Here is a 21,768-nt window from a genome sequence, read left to right as displayed (position 1 = left end):
TCCAGTTAAGATAAGACTAAGCAACCTGTTGTCTGAGGATGGCTGTGAACTAAAAATCACTTAATGCTATTGTGCTGAGCAACTTAAGTGCTGTGAAAACCTGCTGTAATTTCTTTTTGTTATCTTTTTATGATCTTCAGAATTCTTTTTTTTTCCCCAAGTAAATGAAATTCTTTTTGTACTGTGTTCAGCAAGAGGGGAAAATTAACTGAAAACAATTTATGTTTGCAAATACTCTCTATAAAATACTGAATCTTTTACCTAATTTTTAAGTCGTGTTGAAAAACTTGGTGAAGTGTTGATGTCTCTTGTTTCGTGCACACTATATTAAAATATTGTGTTAACTACTTGTGTTGTTTTCAGTGGGTATTTTTGTGCTCACCTGGCTTTGCTCTTACATATCAACTTTGTGTCTTAGTATTGCAGAGGCAGTCTTGCAAAAAAAGGGATGATGTGGAAAAGACACCTAGACAGCAAAGAAAGGGAAGCTGTGGGTGTTCCAGTACACAGAAGTAGAAACCAAAATAATTTACTATTTTTCTATATGAGTGGCATTTCACATAAAGAAATTGTATACTTATAATTTTAATTTAGCTGAAAACAACTTTTTCCAAAGTATACTGTAATCTAGACTAATATTTTATTCATGTTCTCTAATTATAATTTAACATCTTACTATTACCGTCATGCCACAGCTACATTCTAAGGTGGAGGAAATACCTCCTTCAGAAGACATGACAGAGCAGTGATATGCTGAAACATATAATATACTATGCTTGCTGAATTACCTTATGATTTTTCAATGGATAAATAAAACCCCCAGTTTTTTGCAAATAGCTGTCTCAGGGTTTGGGGTTTCCTTCAAATCTTACTAAAAAGTGAATTTACTGATACCTGCTTTATCTGTGTTTGTTCTTGTGCCAGCCTTTTCTGTGAGCTCAAGCTGTCCCCTGTCCCAAGCAGAACTCATGTTAAAATTATAGACACTAATCAATAATATTTCCTTGTCTTGGTTTTGCTCTGTTAAATCAAGGTAGTCCAGTGTCTTCTTGAATGCCAGGAGCTTTGTTTTCTAAACATATCCATAGCCTGATTTCATAGTTGGTTTTGGTCAGATATGAATTCCTTTGTAGCTTGTTTCAACCAGAATTTACCATACTACTTTCTAAATCATCTCTCAAATGCCAGTATGATTTTTTTTTTTCTGCTAAGAATTGCTTCGTTCTGGGTTTTACCACACTCTTGGATAATTAACCTATGACTAATTGATACAGCCAGTTTTGAATCTGGCCAAGCGTTTTAAGTTTCACATCTACTAAACTCTATTTTAGAGCAGAAATCCTACTCTGGGGTTCCTGAGTGGTGTTCTTATTCCCTCTTGCTGTGAGTTAATTTAATCTTTTGCATGTATGGAGTGCCTTGAAATTGATACTATAATGGCACCAGATATGCTCACAGGTTTTCTGCCTGTTTGTGTGATTTTTCCTGTTTCTTTTAATTAGGAAACAACTACATATGGAAACAACTGGTAAAGAAACAACTGACAATCCAGGTAGCATTGTAAGCTACTTCTGTTCTAAATTTCCTTGACTATACCCTAGCCAAAAGCTTTTTCTTAAGCAATTGAGGTGGAGTGAACTACTGGGTATTTTTCATCTATTAAATAATCTGTGTTGCTCTTGACATTACAAGCCATAGCCACAGATTCTAGGGTTGTAGTGGTAAAGAGCTCATAGGTATTCAGACAAAAAAAAGTCTCAGTGTTTTTCCAAAACAAGTCCAAGATAAAAGGCTATGTACAGGAGGGAGTACATGTAGTTAGGGCATTTTGAATATATCATTATTTGTAAGAGTACTTAAAGAGTTTAATGTTGTGTGCAGTAATTTCATCATAAGGAAGTGAAGCAAAAGAAAAAAAGCTTGGTTTTGTTGAGTGCTATCAAGATACATTGGAAAGCAGGTTTTAGGCACAGTTTTTCTGAAGAGCTAATTTCTTGCATGGAAGCAAGATTTTTTAAATGGAAAAACATGCACACACTCAACTTTAAATTTCTTACCTTCGTTCTGCCAGTACCTTTTCTAAAATGTCTGTATCCTGTGCACATGATATTCATTTTTACTTTTTGGGATCCTTATTGTTTTCCAGTAAAATATATGACCTATCTAACCTTGAAAGAATGGTAATTAAAGAGACTATATTCTTACTCAGGAGTTTTACAGTTCTTATTAAAAATCAGGTGTGCGTTTTTTCACTTCTACTGTGCATTGATTAACCCCTGCCTGCCTTGAAACTTCCCCTGAACTTAGAGATGGGTGATACACATCCTGTTTTCTGCCTCTTTGGCTATCCTGCTTTATCTTAAACTTGTTTGTGACATTATTCTAAATTCTTGGCTTTCAACAGCACCTAGAAGATGTGAGACAGATTCTTCGGTCCAATTTTCATCTGTCTCAGAGAGAGATTCATGCAAAGGGAACAAAAGGTTTGTGTATGGTTAAGTGATAGTTTTTCTGTCTCAATAGTGCTGTCACATGACTTAATAATGCTTTCAAGGGGTTTTGGACTGGTGGCAAATAAGATAATTAGTATTAGTATTACTGTGGTAGTCTGAGAATATAAAGAAAACAAACACTGGCAGTGGCAGGCCATTCTTTTTACTAGCCATCAGATCTTATTCGAAAATGCAGTATTTATGGTCATTGATAAGGTGATGATGAGGGTTGTGGCTGAGATTGTGTAACTGAAATTAATTTGTTCTGTGACTGAAGCCAGAATCTCCCTCTGAAAACCTTAGACTATTTAATCTTGAGAGATGAAAGTTATTTTCTTAAAACCAAAGACAATTTAGTTCGAGGGAGAGCCTGCATGGAAGTTTTAATTGATTTTTTTTTTTTTAATCACTCAAAACACTGATTCTGATGTCTCTTTGGAATCAGTTCACATTTCTGTATGAAAATATCCTTAAGCCAGAAATATATTAAATAAAAATCTAATTTATTAATTGTTGTAGTAATGACAAAGGGGTATCAGACCATTTAAACAGAGCACAGAGAGTGCCTTCCCTTGCACTTTGTTTAGTATCATTGAAAGCAGATAATTATGAAAGGAAAGGGTTTTGAAGTCAAATTTTGAAATAAGTTTAAAATGTTGATGTTTCACAGAGTGGCTACATAATGCTAAGTGAAACTCGATTTGTATGTCTGAGAGAGAGAGACTAGACATAAGGAGTAACTTGATTAAGAAATTTCTTTGCACGCTAGTGATACATTTTACTTTCCTAAAAAAAATCAAATATTGCTGTCACAAGGAAAATCACATAATGTACTTTGAAATCAGATAAAATTTTCACTGATTTGAAAACTTTGTAGATTTCAAAGTAAACTCTGAGATAGTGATCACTTAAATTTTGCTATTACTTGGAGTGCATTTTAATTTTTTATTTGTTTGAATGTTTGCAGACAGAGATATGGAGTCCTCAGCAGTGATTCCTTTTCCTCTTCTGATGATAATGAGGATTTTGAAATACAGAAGAAGAAGAAAAATTTTAGGAGGTTAATGAAATTAATGAATCGGGGAGGGAGGAGTGTACCTGGGAGCTCTTTGCATATGCCTAACTATGAAGTGTTGCCATCTTCCTCTTGTACCTTTTCAAAATTGTCATACCTGTAGGTATTGACAACTGTAATTGGTGTCTCTAAAACTAGACTTTTAGGATTGGCTTTTAGTAAGGAATTTGATTTCCAGGTGGGAATGGGAGGAAATGTAGAGATACACACTTTGATGTATTTTCTTTATGTAAAACTTCACTGCAGTTGCGTTTTGCTGGTTTTTTTTCAAAGTGAAAACCACTATAAGAGAAAATAGGGGAAATAGATTTTATTACTTAACAAATGTTCTAGAAATATTAATCTAATAACAGTCTAACAAATGAGTTTTCAGGCTGACATATTTCAGATATATATCTTCTGGCACACACATTCCAAAGTCCTCAGGAAAACCCGGAAGTTTGGGTAGCCTTTCTAATGTTAACACTTACTGAAATAAGTGTTCTCCTGGGCAGTAACTTTTTGAATGTAAAAGCTAAAAGTATTTGAAAGATGTAAGATGTCAGTGTGTTTGGGAAGGGATGAGGTCAGTCCATGCTCTCCACGTATGGAATAATTGTTCTAAGCTTGTATTTCTACATGTGCTGTGTTAACTGGCTTGGATATTCATAAGTGGTATTGTTAAAATAATTAACTCAGTGTAATGCCTGGAGTGACCATTTTCCTTTATCTACTCATAAACATTAAATGTAAGACATTGGAATGAGTTCACCTATTTAGGAAGTTCATGCCGATTTATAAGTTCTTCTGCATTTGCTTGTTGCCATTAGAAAATCAAAAATCTTCTATCTGCATTGTAAGTTAGAAAGCACCTTTTTTTCCTAAATTCAAATCAAATCTCTTCTGGTCAGCTTTCAGAAGTGTGCCTCAATAGAAGTTGACAAGAATACCATGAAAACTGGAGGAAGTCTGGCTGGCGTGGAACAAATGCAAATAGATGGTTCAGTAAGTATTTTTGATTTCATTGTGGCAGTGAGACATTTGCAGTATTTATGAAAGCTTCTAGTAATAGGCCATCTATTACTCCCTTGGTTTACAGTTTTCTCTCAAGCAATCGAGCTTCTTACGGAATCTTATCAAGGCTGCAGCTTTCTTTAACATATGTGTTCTGTTGACTTCATTTTTAGGTACAGTTTGATGGCGTGGGTGGTCTTTCTGACCACATTTCATCTTTAAAAGAGATGGTCATTTTTCCATTGCTTTATCCCGAAATCTTTGAGAGATTGAAAATTGAACCTCCAAGGTAACAGACACTGTTTAAAACTCTTAAGTTCTAATTTACCTATTTTCAGGAGAATTCAACTGGGGCATCCATACATTTCATGCTTTCAAATTCTCAGCAGCTGATTTTTTTTCAACAGTAGTAAAAAGTAATTTTAAAAAAATTGGTAGAGTCCAGTATATATGTAGGTCCAAAGATTTACTGCGCGGTGAGACCATGCTTTCAAAGTGTCATGCCTTTCAAAGGCAGAGTTGGGAATTTTTTTTTAAAGCTCTAAATGGAAGTGGACTTGATTGGTTTGTAAGCAGGAAGTACTTTCTACTCGAAGTCGAATGATTCTTTAGTAAAAGTTCACGTGTCTCTGCCACCAATTCTTTTTTTTTCAAGTTCTCAAGTATCACTTTTGAAACTGATAGGATATGCAGCTAGAAACTTGCAGTGTTTGTTGTACTTGAGCTAAAATAAGAATCTGTCCTCTTTTTACAGAGCTAAGTGGCTTCTGTGTTACAGAAAAAGACCAGTGCTTTAATTGTTATCTTTATATATTCTTGGTCAACAAAACTCAGTCATGGCATATTGAACTAGGACCTAAAATTCTTTGCCTTTAGTAACTTTAAAAGTATTTCAAAACTGAAAGAAAATATTTCTGTGCTTTGTTTCTTTATTAATTGAAATTATTTTTTGAAGCAGCAGTGTATTGGCTTTTCTAGTTGACGTAAATGCAGAAATGCAGAATATTTTTCCAGCTTTAGAATACTTCTTCTTTTATCACCCACAAAGGGAAGCCAATGCCAGTAATTCAAAGCTTTTTAAAGGAGAATCAAATGTTTTACTATAAAATCTTGACTTATGTGGAAAGAAGAATGAATATGGAGTGCATCCTTGGAAAATGAACTGATGATTCCTAAGTTAGGCTAGTGTCAGATTTTCCATTGGAAATTTGTTCTTGTTTGGCTCCAGCCACCCCGCTGGATTGTCAGAAGTTTTGAAAGTGTCCTTTTGGGATGCTGCAAGCTTTTATCAATGTTTGGTATTTCTTCATCATCCTCTTTACTGATTTTGTTTGCTGCCTTGGAGAACTGTGTAGGAAAGTTTTTGACTTTTCTCATACTTCAGCTGTTACTGATATTACTGCTATCTTATCCATGGGGTGTTTTGTTTAGGAGAGCAGAGTTGTGTGTTATAAGGATGGGGTTTGTAATAGGTGCTTTTCCATGATGTTTTTTTCATGTGTGACTTTTTTAAATTTTTTTTTTTTTTAATTGCAGAGGCTGTCTATTCTATGGTCCACCGGGGACGGGAAAGACACTGCTTGCTCGTGCACTAGCTAATGAATGCAGTCAAGGTGACATGAGAGTGACCTTTTTTATGAGAAAAGGTGCTGAGTGCCTGAGTAAATGGATAGGAGAATCTGAACGACAGCTTCGTGTATTATTTGAGCAGGTAAGGTTGAAATGTGGCATGTGTTCTGTCTGAGTTGGAATTAAATTTCTGTGCTCTCTCTACGTGTTTTGTCAGTTCCTTTCACTGAAATGAGATTGCCACTGTTTCCTTTTTCAGTGAAGTTTCAGGGGCTTGAAATCTTGCAATGTATTGGGAAAGGTTAGTAAAGGAAATAATAAAATCCTGCAAAGCACCGCCCTAACCACCCCCCTCTCCCCGAAAACAACAAACCCAACAGCCTCCCAAAAAGTCACAAAAAATGTTTCAAGAAGTAACAGGTGGAGGCTTAAGATCAGAGGGAAAGAGATGCTGGCTGAAAGCATGGTCATTTAAACAGATAAGAGGGCTGCTCCCAGAACCTGTAACTTAGCTAAGTCCTGTTTCTGTTCTTGTGGTTGCCAGGTAGATGTAAAAACCACTGATATGGTTTGTTTCTTGTCGCCCAGTCTCCTTGAGTTGATATAGGCTGCTGTCTTCAGTTACTCAGGCCACTTTACTCTTTTAGTTCAGTAAACAGAGTCTAAAAAATTTAGTTAGTGCCTTTCCAACCATGATGTTTTTCATGCATTTTCTCTTTCATATAGGGCTGTTTTCCTGATGTCAATATTCCTGTGTTTTCATTGTAGGCCTACGAGATGCGACCTTCAATTATTTTCTTTGACGAGATTGATGCTCTGGCTCCTGTACGGTCCAATAAACAAGACCAAATTCATAGGTAGGATATGTTTTGTATCTACATAGAAGCTGCTTGATCTTTGTGAAAAAAGATGGCATCTTATTTAACTTCAAGTGACACGTTCATTTTTCCTGAAAATTAGTAATTCCATGCAAATGAATATCGGAGATTTTTATACAGTAATTGAAAACAGTTTGCTGAGCTTGATATCAGCAAAAGGTCTGTGTTACCTTATCTGTATTTTATTATGACTTAAAATGAGTGTTTTGCTAAACAGCATCTCATCAATAAAAACTTGTCCTTTTTTAGTGCTCATTGGACAAGGTTGTGTGTAACTGAACAGAATTTACTAAGCTGATGAATGAAAACTGTATTTTTCTGTTAGCTCTATTGTGGGGACACTTCTGTCACTTATGGATGGCTTAACCAGCAGAGGAGAGGTTGTGGTGATAGGAGCCACCAACAGACTGGATTCTATAGATCCTGCTTTGCGAAGACCTGGGCGCTTTGAACGAGAGTTCCGCTTCAGTTTGCCAAACAAAGAGGTCAGAACTTCCTCTCAACCTTGAGCTTCTGCGACAAAGTCCATCTTCATGACAAATCCCTGTAATTAGGCAGCATTGTGCAGCAGTGCAAGTCTCCATCTGTAGTGTACAGTTTGGACAATAGTTATAGGGAGACAAAAAAGGATATTGGAGAAATTGCATTGTAGTGTACAGGGCAGACCTGGCAGTGAATATAAATGATTAGGGTGATTTCAACAAGTAGTTAATCCTCTACTTAGTTTTGGTTTCTCTGTGACTGGTGAAGATAATTTACTATCAGGGATGCTGATAGTAACTGAAATGTTTAAGAAAGAATGGGTATATTAATTAGTTATAAACTACCCGTCTAGCATTTTGAAAGTAAAAGAAAGGGTGAGAGAATGCCTCCTTGGTAGCAAAAGCTTTAATCAAGGCTGATGCTAAAGCAAATTAAGTATTTTGGGATCTTACTGGAAGTTATTGACTGGGACTTGGACAAAGATGTGAGGGATACTGCACAGGTGCAGGGCTGGGGAAGCTTCTAGTTCAATGGCAATAGTTAAGGAATATAAAAAGGGGTATTAAGAAACCAAAAAATATTGAAAGGGGGGAGATAGTGTGCAAAACTGGAGACCTCTTTTAGTGTTTTCTCAGTGACTATCTCTGATATTTCTTATCAGTTCTTGAAAAAGGATAAAAAGGCTTATTGGATTGAAAGCTAGTAAAAGTGCACAAATACTTTGCTCCAGTTTTCATCTACTCTCAGGAACAAGAGATGAAGTCCCATTAAAAGGATCTAATACATGATTCTCTACTGTGATTGAGTTCTAGAAATCTGCCATAATTAATCTGTGTACTAAAAGTTTCATGAAATTTTACTTAATTTGAGTGAACTTTCTTTGATGAAAATACCACAGATAAGGATTTTACAATGATTTTTTTCTTCAGAATCATTGGGTCTCACAATTGAGAAAACTCACTTTTATGGACGATATAAATGCCTTTTACTTTACTTCAGCCCCCAGCAAATGTTTAATGTAACAAGTTCAGAATTATTAAATTTCCTGCTTGAGGAAGCAGACAGTGTATTAATAATTGACTTTTAAAATTCTGAAATGTTTAGCAGATAAGAAAAGTATTTGTATTGGTATAAGGGATTTTGTGGGTTTGTGTTGTCATTGTTCTTTTAAGAGAAAACTTAGGGCAAACTGAAATGCAACTGCTTCCAGGCGAGAAAAGAAATTTTCAAAATTCACACACGAGACTGGAAGCCGAAGCCATCAGACGACTTACTTGAAGAGCTGGCTGAAGAATGTGTTGGTGAGTTTGAAAACTGTGGGTTACTACATGTGACTTGAGTCCGAGGGAACCTGGGCTTGGAGCAGGCAGTACTAAAGCTCTTGTGGCAGTGAGAGGCAGTAAGGAGGCACTTGGCATTGGGGAAATTTAGACACTGCTTTCAATTTTCTTTTTGTCTCTCAGAACATTGAAGGGGTTTGCAACATCTTTCCGAGGAACAAAGTTTTGAGCAGCAGGCTGCTGCCTAAGTGCCGGATATTAGGCTGTGAGCCATGTAACAGAACTTTTCTGCGATGCAGTAACTCTTTAAATTGTCTCTTAACATGGTAATTTTTGGCTGCATACAAAGTTTTTCAGTGTTGCCTTTTAGAAGTACTGGTCTTGAATTCTGTTTTGTCTGAGATTGACATAACACTTAATTCCTGTTTTGTTTATTAGGATACTGTGGTGCTGATATTAAAGCCTTATGTGCCGAAACTGGTCTCTGTGCTCTGCGGCATCGCTATCCTCAGCTATATGAAAGCAGACAGAGACTGCAGATAAACATGGATTCAATTAAAATAAAAGCAAATGATTTTTCTATGGCCATGCAGAAGACTGTTCCAGCTTCACGGAGGATTGTGCCTTCCCCTGGGCAAGCACTATCAGCTATTTCAAAGCCACTGTTAGAAGACACACTGGAAAGGATTTTACAAACCTTGCAGAGAGTATTTCCCCATGCTGAACTTGCACTAAAGAAGGACCAACAGCAAGGTAGAACATCTACATCCACTTGTTTAAAAATGTGCCAGAGCAAAAGATTGTGATCTGTACAATCAAGGTACACAAATGTACTTAGCTGTACTAGCAGCACGATTTTATAATTTGTGTGTGCACAATGCTGGGTGGGAGCTGTGAGTGACATGCAAAAGCAGTCACGAACTACACATTCTCTGCTGGAGGACCCTGTTTCTGACAGGTGCTAACATCACATTTATCGCTTGCAGAGAGAAATCTAAGCTTTAAATTATTAGCACCTCTTTTCAAATAAATGCTTAAAGCAGGAGAAATGTTTTTCAGATGTCTGGGAGCTACATAAGTTGTTTCTAACCATCTTTATTCTAAGGAGAAAAACTCACAAGTTTTTGTCAACAGAGAGATAATACCCGATGCAAATCATGGGACATAGGACAGCTTTGTAGAGACTTGTGCATTCTCCTTTGATTTGTGGTAGAATGAACTCTTCAAGAAATAGCATTCAAATGATGAAATACAAGAGAATTGTTTTCCAGCACCAATTTTGAAGGTGTATTAATGCAAGACAGAGATGGACTATGCAAGAAAGTTAACAACCCTGTCTTCTCTTTAAATTCTGTTTTAGGAAATTATGTGATTGATAGTGATGAGGAGTCACCATCAATCTCTGAAGAGAAGCTGACTCATAAAACATGTGATCACAAGAAGGCAGAATTCCGCACTTTCAGCAGGTTCATTTTGTCCCTGTTGTGGCTCTGTTTTTAAGACAGCTGAGTGTGTAAACTGGTGTGAGGGATGCTAGATAAAGGAGTTGAGTGTGTGTGTGTGTGGGGTGATCAGTATTTGCCAGACGTTAGTGTGAAGGTTCATCTGGTTACTCCTGTTCTGAGTGCACTTCCCTGACCCATCAAACTGAACTGTTGTGTGGGTATTTGGCTGGACAGTCCCACTCTGGGATTTAAGAGCTGTTACTTAACCCAGCCAAAAGAGTAGCAGACGTGCTGGGGACTGGCAGGATTTCTAGCAGAGGCAGAGTACCAGTTTGTGAGAAAGTAGGCTTTGAGAGTTTTCCTGTTCACGGACCAGCTTATTATTTTGTGTAGCAGGGAGATTATTTATAAAACAAAGTACATAGGATAAAACTTTGTCTGTTTTCCTATTCATCACTCATTTTTAAACTTGTTTTCTACTAATTGCTGTAGAAATCCTCGTGACCAACCAACATCTTACAGGCCACGCTTCTTACTAATTGAAGAGCCAGGATCTGGGCAAGCTTCTGATTTGGCAGCTGCAGTAATACATTCCCTGGAAAAGTTTCCAATTTATACACTAGATACACCAACTTTGTTTGCTAGCACATTACCAGATGAAACATGTGTACAGGTAGCTTTTTTTCTCGTTGGTCTCATAGGATTAGTGTATAAACTAGTGAAGTAAGCAAAAGTCATTGTCAATATAAGTGAGCAGATTTAAATCTGCGGTTTTGTGTACTTTTGTCTGAAAATCCACTTTTCTGATGGAATAATACCACGTAAGGATTTTATTTATAGCCATGTTATCCATTTGAAATGTAACAGGGAGAATATTGCTAGCAGCTCAGGAAGATGGGAATTGCTGCTAATAAACCCCTCTCTGTGGGAAGAAATCCTGCTGGTCTCATGTGGGATTTAGAAAATTGTTTTTGTTGCTTCTTAAGAGTCTGTGCTACCAGTAGATGGCTCTGCATCGACCTGACAGAATGTCAATGTACATTCTGTAGCCTCTTTTTAAATTATCTTTGTAGGGCAGCCAAGGTTTTGGGGCAAAGACTTTTTTTGTTTGTTTGGGGTTTTTTTACATATTCAGCCTTCAGTGCTGTGGTACATGCAGCAAAAGTGTTAAAGTTCATGGAATACTTAGATTTATATGGTGTTGGTTTTTCATTTACTAGGAGAAGAAAATATAAGCAATTTAGTGCAGTTTTGCTTTTTTACTTTTGGGCAGTAAATCCACTTTGTTCTTTGGCATCACTGTATTAAAATATTTTGATCTCTAGTAGCAGCATTTGAGAGCTATGCAAGTTAAGTCACATTATGTGACTGGATACTCATTTGTCACATAGGAGGAGCAAGTCTTTTTCAGATTGTTGATCTGAAATGGTGCATGGAGAAGTTTGTTGTGTGAAAGGACTGTTCCACTTCCCTCACGCAGTAGATGCATGTTGTCTTCTGTGATTGAGGTGCCATCTCAATCACAGAAGGCAGTGGCTTGTGTTTTTCCAAAGCCCACCTTTGGTAATGAGTGGCAGTGAGTGATTTAGCTCTTCAGACAGTCTAAGGACTGGTCACATCTTATAAAAAGTGCTTGAAGTTATGAATGATAGCCAGGCGTCTTGTGCTGTGTTAGCCCTCATCTTTTCACATAGGCCTTTCTTTGTTCAGACTGTGCTTCAATCTGAATTGGGTGTGTGTCCCTTCTGAACTGAAAATGGTGTAGCTGCAGTAGTGTAATGATTTCTCCAGGCAAATACACCTTGCCGAAGAGTTAGCTTTGGGTTTTTTTCAGGCACACCACTACATTGGCTGAGTTCTTAGGCTCCTTAGAGTTATTTTATACCTAAGTAGTTTTGCAATCAGGCTGAGATTCAGGTCTGTTTCTGTCTGGAAAGAAATGTCTATATTTGAGTCAAAGTGAAAATTTTACCTGGTTATTCAGGAGTCATTTATCAATTTGTCTTCACGTCTTGTGTTTATACCTCTTATTTCATAAGGTAATTTGACTGATATGTAGTTATTTAGTAGTTAGTTATTTAGTAGTCTCTCCTACATGATGTAGTTTTTTATCCAAGCTTTCATTTTACCAGTTGATGCGAGAGGCTCAGAGATCAGCACCGAGTATCATATATGTCCCACAAATCCCTTCATGGTGGGACACTATTGGAACTACGCTGAGATCTGTTTTTACAACCCTACTGCAGAACATCCCAAGGTTTACTCCAGTTTTATTCCTTGCAACATCTAACGTACAACTGAGAGATCTCCCAGAAGAGGTATTTCAGTCAAAACTTTTCTTCCTTTGTTACTCAATTTCTTGCTAATTTATAACTCCCTGAAGCATTAGAGTTATGTGCCACTCTTAAGCAAATTCATATTTGTTACTCAAGCATCCAAACCCAGTCCCTTAAAACTTGCTTAGACAAAACAGTGCTGAAGGCATTTACCTACTGTTTTCTGGGTAAAAATTGCCTTTGGTCCTGCTGTTTCTCCCTTCTCACTTACTAAAGAGTATTAGACAGATGTATGGACTTGCTTCCAACAGTGGTTTTGGTGGCTTCAAGGTGGTTAGGTATGTCCTTAATGAAGAGTGTGGTGCTTGAAAAGTAGCTAGGAAAGAAAGACTGTTTTTCTGAAAATGTTTTTGCTGAAAAAAATACAGAGGTCACACTGTTATTGATGGAATGTAATTTCAAATTAAAGTTATTTAAAAAAAAATGATTATTTCCTTCATCTCGGTGAAAACTCAACACATTAGAAAGCTAAGTTTCATTTTCTGTTTAAGCAAATTGGAAATAATTTTTTAGGTGTATTCTTTAGCAAAATTCTTCAAGAAGACATGCTAAGTGTTGTAGATATGTGAGACTGCCCATTAAAGGAAGGTGTTCAGAATGTGAATGTGTTGCTCGGATTATTTTGTTTCAGGAACAGAAGTTTTCATACTGTTAATAAGTGCCTTCTAAAATAAGGATTGAAATCCCTTCCATAATTTTTTGGTGGTAGAAATAGAAAAATGGAATACAACTTGGAAGTATTCAAATTGAGACACTTCATTTAAATTAATTAAAAATAAAATCAGAGAAAGCCCAAACACCTTACTAAAAAGCCAGCACTTGTCCTCTGAGCCTTGCCATTTTTCCTCTGTAACTGCCATAAAGATTCAAGCCAAAGGACAGGAAGGCGCATAAATGGAAAATAAGCAGCCTTTGGGATGGTGAATCCCCAGTCACCCCTTTCTCAGTTTTTTATCATTCATTTTCTTCATGGAGCTTAAAATCTAGAATGTGATCCTTAGAGAAGGCACTTTAAATTGCCTTGCTATAAAAACCTAGTCTTTTAAGGCCACAAAGATAACTGTTAATTTATAGTCTTATCCAGATAAGTATTCAGTTTAATTCAGAGAGGTACTCATTTTTTTGGAACAGAATATAAGAAGTTTGCATGGCCTTGTATAACTGAGGTATATTTTCTCTTCATGCCTTAGATAAAAGTATTGTTTAATAATGAATATGAAGAAGTTTTCAGAATCCCGCGTCCAACCTGTGCTGAGAGAAGACGTTTTTTTGAGGACTTAGTTATGAAGCAAGCTGCTCAACCTCCTGCATTAAAAAACAACACAAGTAAGGAGGATGTTCTACATACAAAACTTTGCTAACTCTAGGTGAACAGTAAATACAGTATTTGATCGGGTGATAATTTTCTATCAATCATTTTTCATGTGCTTTTATATGAGTACCATCAATTAACTGCAACTTTCTGATTCAATTAAGCTTGTCAGCCTTTGGAAGTGCTGCCTGTAGCACCACCACCTAAGCCTCGAAAGCTGACAGAGGAAGAAATAAGACAGTTGGAAGAGCAGGAAGAGGATACATTGCGTGAACTCAGGATTTACTTAAGAGATGTTGCTCAAAGACTTGTCATTGACAAACGTTTCAAAGCATTTACAAAGCCCATTGTCTCAGAGGAGGTTAGTATTGACTTATAATACCATTATAACTGTGTGTATTCATAATTCTTCTGTGTTTATGTTTCTTGGTGTTCTTGTGCTCTTTCTAGAAAGGTTTATCTTTCATGCTAGGACTGTACTATTGTGATTTTCCAAGAAGAAGGAAGTGAATTTTATTTTTACTTGACTCCTTGAGACTCTCAAATGTTTATTATTTGAGTATTCACTGAAAGCCCTATGTTCTTTCTAAAAGGTCTTTAAAACTTTAGAATATTTCAGTTAGAAGGGATCTACAAGGATGATCTAGTCCAAGTGCCAGTTACACCAAATGCCAACACAATTTGCCCATGGAAAGGTTTGAATACATAGGTATGTTACAGCACTAAAAAGCAAAGAGATCACTTTATATTTATAAAAAGTACCTAAAGGGCTGTTTTAATGAAGTCTAAAGCTCTTTGATTAAATAGTTTCTGTGAGAACAGGAGTAGAAGCAGCAGTTTGTCAAATAAATTTCCATTTACTATTTCATATACTATTTCATCTGGGGCTTTTCTCAGTATATAATCAACCATAAGGGCTGCATGTTTTTTCTTGCTCCCATGCACTTCCCATTGAATTCATTGAATAAGTCTATGCCAGGGGCATGTACTTCAAAGTCAGTACTAGTTTTAAGATAGCTGTGCATTTCAGCAAAGTCTCTTTCCCCTAAGCATCTACTCACTTGTCCTTTTCTTTCCTTATAGTTTCCAAGATGTGAATAACCTATAAACATATAGATGTCCTCATCTAAAGTAATCATTAGGCTGCTTTTAAGCTCTGGGCCCAGTTATCTCATTCTAGAGTAGATGCTTAGGACAGGTGCTTCAAAGGTGCAAATCCTGCAGTTTTTTTCTTGCTGCCAGCAACAAAGAGAATCCAAGGTGACATTACTGAGGGAGCTTCCTCTGCTGTGATTTTCTGAAAGGAAGTGAAATGCATCCCACCAGTTCCCCTCTCTGCTCCACACATGCTTCTGACCACCCTGCTTCTTTTTTCCCCTCTCCTGGTCTGTCTCTTCAAAGACTCCTGAAATACCTTTTCTGTTTTCAAGAAGCTGGTTATTTTCTGCATCTTTGAGGGTGTTATAAATATTTGGGGCTTTTATGAAGTCCTTTATTTGACTTAATGAAAGTCACTATTTTTTGTAGCTTTAATCTCTGAGCATGCATATTTAATTTGTAGGCAACCAATTACAAGGACACCATTAAACAGCCCATGGACCTCTTGACAGTTCTCTCCAAGATTGACATGCACCAGTACTTAACTGCAAGAGATTTTCTAAAGGACATTGATCTAATCTGTAGCAATGCTTTAGAATACAAACCAAATAAGGGGCTTGCAGGTATGGGTTTATTTTTTATCCCTAATTTGAAAAAAAATTTCACATGTACAAATTGATAGATTTTGTCTGTGGAAGTTCTGTAATCCCACAGTGGATATGGTATCAGATAATTTTAAAGAACCCCATTAGACAATTTTAAACAACCCCAGAGAGCATTTCTTGCCAGGTTGTAAATGTTTTAGTATTAGATATATTGTTTGGGTATGAAATTGAGATGTGTTCATTGGTAACTAGTACTTTTTCTTAAATAATAACTTTTCTGGTTTTATGCTGAAAATACAGACTGAGATAACCTTTCAGAACCTGCATATGAAAAAAGAAAAAATCATTCTAATTAACCAAAATAAAGAGTTTCATTGACTGGTAGAAAATGCTCAGTTCTGGCTGTAAAATTTCAGATCATCTCCTGAGGCACAAAGCTTGTACTTTGAGTGATACTGCATATTCCATAGTGAGGAATGAAATGGATGAAGGTTTTGAGCAACGCTGCCAAAAAATTAAAGAATCTCGTAAGGAAAGAGGTATGTTTTTTGATGCTCAGGATTTTAAGACTTCTCATGCATTGTAACCAGCCATACAAGACCTAATTCTTTGCTCACGGGTGTAAGAAAGCAAACCCAAAGTGTAATGAGAAATGGAAGTTGGCCCCAGTGCCTGTGGACACTCCTGCTCCAATGGCAAGTTGAGTTTTATTCAGAATTTCTTGGAGAAGGTGCTAAAGTCACTTCTACCTTCTCTATTCCTGTGGCCTAAACCAGGTTCCTGTGATGCTTGGTTCTTCATGCCAGAGGCATTGAATTTTTCATTATGCTGCTTCAAATTGTGTGGTGAATCCTGAGGTCATTCATTCAGTATGGTTATGAAATGGAATGCACTGGCTGCATGACATTGTGAGAGCCTGGCCTTGATGGCCCAACTGACATTTAATGGCACTTACATCTTGAAGTTCAAAACATTGTCTGTGTCTGTTTCGAATATTCAGCTAGTTTTCAGTTACACGAAAAAGTGTTTTTCTCTTCTCTGCCTATGATATATCTAATAGAGAACTGATCTCAATAACTTGCAACCTTTTCTCTAGACACATATAGAGAGGTGGTACCGAAACTCCTGTGGTTATTTTCCTTGCAAGATGCTGCTGCTGCGTTTTGAAGAAGGAACTGCTTTGGGAATGTTTTGGATTACTTTTTTTTGGCATCTCTTTGTAGATAAGTCAAAAGGAAAATGCAGAATGAAGGAAGACTCTTCAAGTATCTCAGGAAAGAGGAAGAATGTTCAGTTTATATCCTTCCAGGACAGTCCTATGGAAGAATATGAAAATGTACTTCAAGGACAACAGAAAAATGGGACAGAAAATGAAAGTGAGAGAGTGACCCTTGTGGTTAAATCCCCTGATGAAGAAAAGAGTTTCATGCTTCCTGAATGTTCAGACCTAAGAGAGGAGAGTAAAATGCCAGGTTGCCAAATAGCCAGAACTGTTGAAGATGCAGGTTCAAGTGGTAAGTGAAATGAAAGGTCAAATAGGTAATTTAGCTCCTTTTTGTTCTTGAGGAGGGTTACACTATTTATTAGGTTTTATCCTTCTTGAATTTCATTCTGTTACTTCTTTTGTGTCTCTCTCAAATCAACACACAGTGTTCCTTGTATAATGATGTTGCTCCTGTAGTTACACTGGCTACAGCCATGGTTTTTACAGTGGCAGGTTTTTTTTTTTTGGTTCTACAGTTTGTTTTCCAAATGGTACTGAACTGTACAAGTATCTTCCCAGTAATAAGCAGCCTAAGTGTAAACTGTACTGCTGTACTTAAACAGTGTGGACCCAGAGACCCCTGTGGAATAGAAGAATTATGTCCTAATGTTTGAAATGTAAGATGTGTAGATGTGTTTCCTAACCTAAAATACTACTCTTTTAGACTATGTTTGGTTTTTTTAACTTCAGGTTTACTGTGCAGTGCTGTAGTGGCAGCATGAATATTCTTTTCTTAGTTTTACCCTGTCTTTTTTCTCTACCACTTTTTTTCATTGATGAGTCCCTAGTTTTTAGGGAAGAGCACTAGAAGGATAGAAGTCAAGCATTTCTCTGTAAAAAAAATGGATAACAATTCTGTCTCTGTTATTGCAGAGGGCTAGTCTTTTCCAGGTACAGGATACTCCACTGATACTGTATTCCAGATAAAGAGAAATCTTGATTTCAAAAATGTGTGTAATTCCAGATTCACAAGTACATCATACAGCTTGTGTGGGACATTCTCAGGTGGATGAGCAACTGCGAGTATGTGATGGGGAAGCAAAGAAAATTCACACAGAGGGAGTGTCTGTGGATTATTCTGAACTCAGAGTAAGTCTAATTTCAATTTTGTTGATACTGAAGTAGGATGTTTTCTTGCTACCTCTAGGGTTGTCAATTAAGTCACTTGCTGACCAATGCCAATTCAAACCATTACTGAGAGGGATATACAGTTTATGAAATAATTCAGCCTGTAATGACTGTTGTTTTCAGAGTAGTGTTGATGGCTGCTTTTGGTGAACTGTATTTTAGGAGACTGTTCTCCTCTTCATTTTCAATGTAAAAGCATTTGTTAAATTTTAAGTTAGCTCACTGTCAACCTGCTGCTGCTGTTGGTTAGCAGTTTTTATGATGGACTGGGGAGATGGGTATTTTGGTTTTTCTGTTTGCATGCTTTCATTAATTAGGACCTGGAAAAGGACCTTGATTTTTAGCAGTGATGGCTTTCAACCTGAAATTAGAAGGTTGATAAAAGATCATCCTGGATAAAATACTAATATCTGCTTTTCTTAAATGCTTTCAAAATTCAGTGCTAGAATTTTGCATCCATACAGTTACACAGTTTTTCTAGCCCCCTGTTGAAGTTATAGGTATAGTCAGGGAAGGGATCAAACATGGGCCTAGCTGCAGAGGGAAAAAGAGGTTCCTTTGCATGAACTGGAAAGGGTAGAAGAATGACCTGTCCTTCCACAAGAAAAATTCAGGAAATTACGAGGTTGAATTTCTGGAGGTTGGTCAAATCAGAGGAATCTGCTGTTTACCTGCTGTGATGAGAAAGGGAGTATTACTTGGTTGTTTCCCTTGTGTGGGGAGAAAGTCTCCTTTGGTAAAAGGGCTCACCAGCATAATTTCTATCACATATTTTAATGTTGATCTGAACTGTAGAGGTTAAATTAACTTTCCAAGATGGCTTCCTAAGGAAGCAAATTTCAGGGGGTTGTGTTGTTCGTGCCTGCTTGTATATTTAAAAAAGATACATAGTTTTTTCTAGAATCAGGATGCTAATGGCATGTAATCTGAAATTATTGCCTACTGACTGGAGAAGTGGTAGGGTAGAGCCATTACTGATGTTTCTGCTCATATGTGTTTCAGCCGTGAGGAGAGAGCTGCAGTCCTGGAACACATATTTTAGAAGACCTGCTTCCTTAACATGGGTGTCAGTGGAACTCCCTGCTTGTAGCAGAGAGCCCCTCCAAAATGGATCTGCTTGATTTTGTATGGGGTTTTTGTTTAGTTGATTTTGTTTATTTTCTTGGGAGTTTGTTTTGGATGTGTGTTCACTTATTTGCTCGATATTAGGCGTAGAATTTAAATCTTCTGGTAGCTGATCTAAGGGAGGCTGAGTCTGATAGCAAGCAGTTGTGAGGCAGTAATATTTTTATTTGGTGTGGCTGCTTTCTTCAGGTACATCTGTTCAGCCTCCCACAACACACAGCTACTGAACAGCCCCTGCAGTGCTGCTGCTAGCTTGTTAGTGTTGCTTTCCCCAGATTACCACATTCACATCTTTGGTAACACAAGGAACTGTGTGAGAGATTAGTAATTTCCTACAGACTTCTCTGCTAGTTCATCCACTCTTGAGTTGAAGGGTAGGAGCTGACTGATGTTAGTCACAGTACAGATTCAGCTAATGGGTAGAGATGAGCACCTAAGGATGCTTCTGTTTCCATCTGGTACAGCCCTATCTGGAAGATCTGTAGGCTTGGTTCTGAAGACACATTTTCTAGGGCCCTGTATTGCATTTCTAATGAAATGCAACCGTGACTTCCCTGAGGCAGCTACTCTGTGACAAAGTGGATCGTGTCATTCTCCACTGTTCTAGAAGCAGTTGAATCTCAGTTATGATCACTGATGTCATATAGTGATGAGTAAGAAAATCCTGTCTGAAATGCAAGCCATGTCTCTGATGTGTGGAATATTAATTTGCTTCCTCCAATTAAATCTTTTGAGATACTTAATCAGTTTTCTGAAGTGCCACTTCTATTTAACAATATAAGAAAGTAGGATGTATCTTGTGCTATTCTGAATTGCAGTTTCCATTTTTTTTTGCTTCAGCAAGTGCTGGATTTGGTCATTGTGGCAACTGAGAATGTCAGCATATCTCGCATGGAAAGACTATATGCTCTTCTTAGCCAGTGCATTTACCGACATCGGGAGGACGATGACAAAACTGAGTTAGTGAAGGTAGATTTTTGTCTTGCAGCCCTTTGTGTCACATGCTGTTACACATGTGTGTGCATGTTGTGTATGTGTGTGGGTGCACTGTGAACATCATGGTTACTTGGCATTACTCTGTACAGCTCAGTTGCCTGCCTCTCAAGGCTTGCATTTCAGTCTGGAAGACATTTATCCATATTGCAAAACCTTTGTTGTATGTAGCATAGTTTTTGGCAGTTTCAGCAGGAAAAGGCTTGAAGGCAATGGGTCCACCCACTCAGGGCTCTCAAACCAGTTAACCTCAGTCTGTCAATAGTCTTCTTCAGAAGCCCTTAAGGACTGGGAGGTTGTGAAAGGAGAGTGCATTTCTCAGTGTGTCACTTCCTCTTTCCCCCCTTGCAGGCAGGCACATGTGGTAATGCTTATATAGTAGTCATTCCATTCTTGGAAAGAAATTAAGTATACAGCATAACAAGAACTTGAGACTTTTTCCTAGTCTCACCAGACTTTATTTTTAACTAGCATGGTCCAAGAATCTTTAATTTGACAAATGGGGAGTTTTTTGCCTATGATAGTTTGCTAATGAGTGAAATTGTCTAATCTTTGCCTCTAAGAGAGGATTTCTGAGTTGTCAGAAGTAGGCAGAAATCTTCCACAGGCACCCATGGTCCCAGTTGGGCATTCCCAGTATTCAGTTCATTAAGATTGGATATCCAACCTATCTTCAGCTTCAAGGCCCTTGAATTAATTTGTCTTTCAGATGCTTGTGCCCGAGAATAGATAAAATTTCAGTCTGCCTTAAAAAATTGAGCAAGTGTGTTCTCTTTTGCCCTAGTCATCTCAACCTCTTCTTCCACAACTGATAAAGATTTAGAACAGACTCTGTTTCTGATTGTCCTTAAAAATGCACCCACCTTTCTCTCATTTAGCATAATGATGTGGTTTGGTGTGAATAGGGACCTGTTTATGTGCTCTCAGAGATTTTGATCTTTTGTTACTGGACTTGGTTTTTTGGTTTGTTTTCTACTTCTACCTTAACCAAAAAAATGTCCTCTTCAGAGTACCTGCATGAGTTGATCAGGAGCAACCTTTGCTGTATATGAAGAGAGAGACTCTAACAAGTACTTAATCAGAGTGCAGAAAAGAACAGCTCCAGCTTTTAGTTGTGGTTCTTTGGGAACTGCTTCTTTTCTCATTGTTGAAACCATCGTTGATAAAGATCCATAGTCCCATTATACAGATTCCTCCAGTCTCTCTAGCCTACTCTGTTTTTTGGGTGCCAAAGGATTTGTTTGAAGCTAACATGTCTAGAAAGATGTTAGCACATGTATTGGCTAAACATGTATTGGCTAAACATTGCTAACAATTGTAAGTATCAACAGACTCTTGATTCTTTTGATGAAGAAGCAAACAAGGTTCTCTTGCTTGCATTCACAGTGTGACTCCTAATTTGTCTTTTTTTTCTTGTTAGGCAATGAAGAAAGAAATTGCAACATTAAGTTATCTGTGATACTTGACTTCAGTATATTCTAATGTTGATGTACTTCTCCCAAATTGAAAAATTATGTTTAATGTCTCAGTAATTGCAGCAACTAAGAACAGAAGAATAGAAGAAAGAAACATCTTTTACCGTATGAAGGAAACCAGACATAACCTCCACTCTGACTATGGATCATCTCCTTGCACACTGGATGAAAGAGCCCCTTTCAAGACAACAATGTTTACTTTCCATGGAAACATCAT

General features: G+C 37.3%; 1 protein-coding gene across 1 annotated transcript; it reads left to right on the top strand.

The window, feature by feature from the left end:
- Positions 1-686: 686 nt before the first annotated feature.
- LOC132326607 (ATPase family AAA domain-containing protein 2-like) lies at positions 687-21,535 on the top strand. The gene is made up of 20 exons (XM_059845091.1): positions 687-745; positions 3,460-3,552; positions 4,458-4,551; positions 4,734-4,849; positions 6,097-6,271; positions 6,898-6,986; positions 7,333-7,492; positions 8,701-8,791; positions 9,209-9,524; positions 10,111-10,236; positions 10,708-10,888; positions 12,348-12,533; positions 13,742-13,877; positions 14,028-14,224; positions 15,425-15,584; positions 15,983-16,105; positions 16,790-17,080; positions 17,795-17,919; positions 19,924-20,052; positions 21,497-21,535. Exons 1-20 carry the CDS (start codon positions 687-689, stop codon positions 21,533-21,535), a joined length of 2,886 nt encoding a protein of 961 aa, XP_059701074.1.
- The last annotated feature ends 233 nt before the right edge of the window (positions 21,536-21,768 follow it).

The sequence above is a fragment of the Haemorhous mexicanus genome, chromosome 1 (assembly GCF_027477595.1).
Source record: "Haemorhous mexicanus isolate bHaeMex1 chromosome 1, bHaeMex1.pri, whole genome shotgun sequence".
Classification (NCBI taxonomy): domain Eukaryota; kingdom Metazoa; phylum Chordata; class Aves; order Passeriformes; family Fringillidae; genus Haemorhous; species Haemorhous mexicanus.
This window is presented reverse-complemented; position numbering and strand designations above follow the sequence as displayed.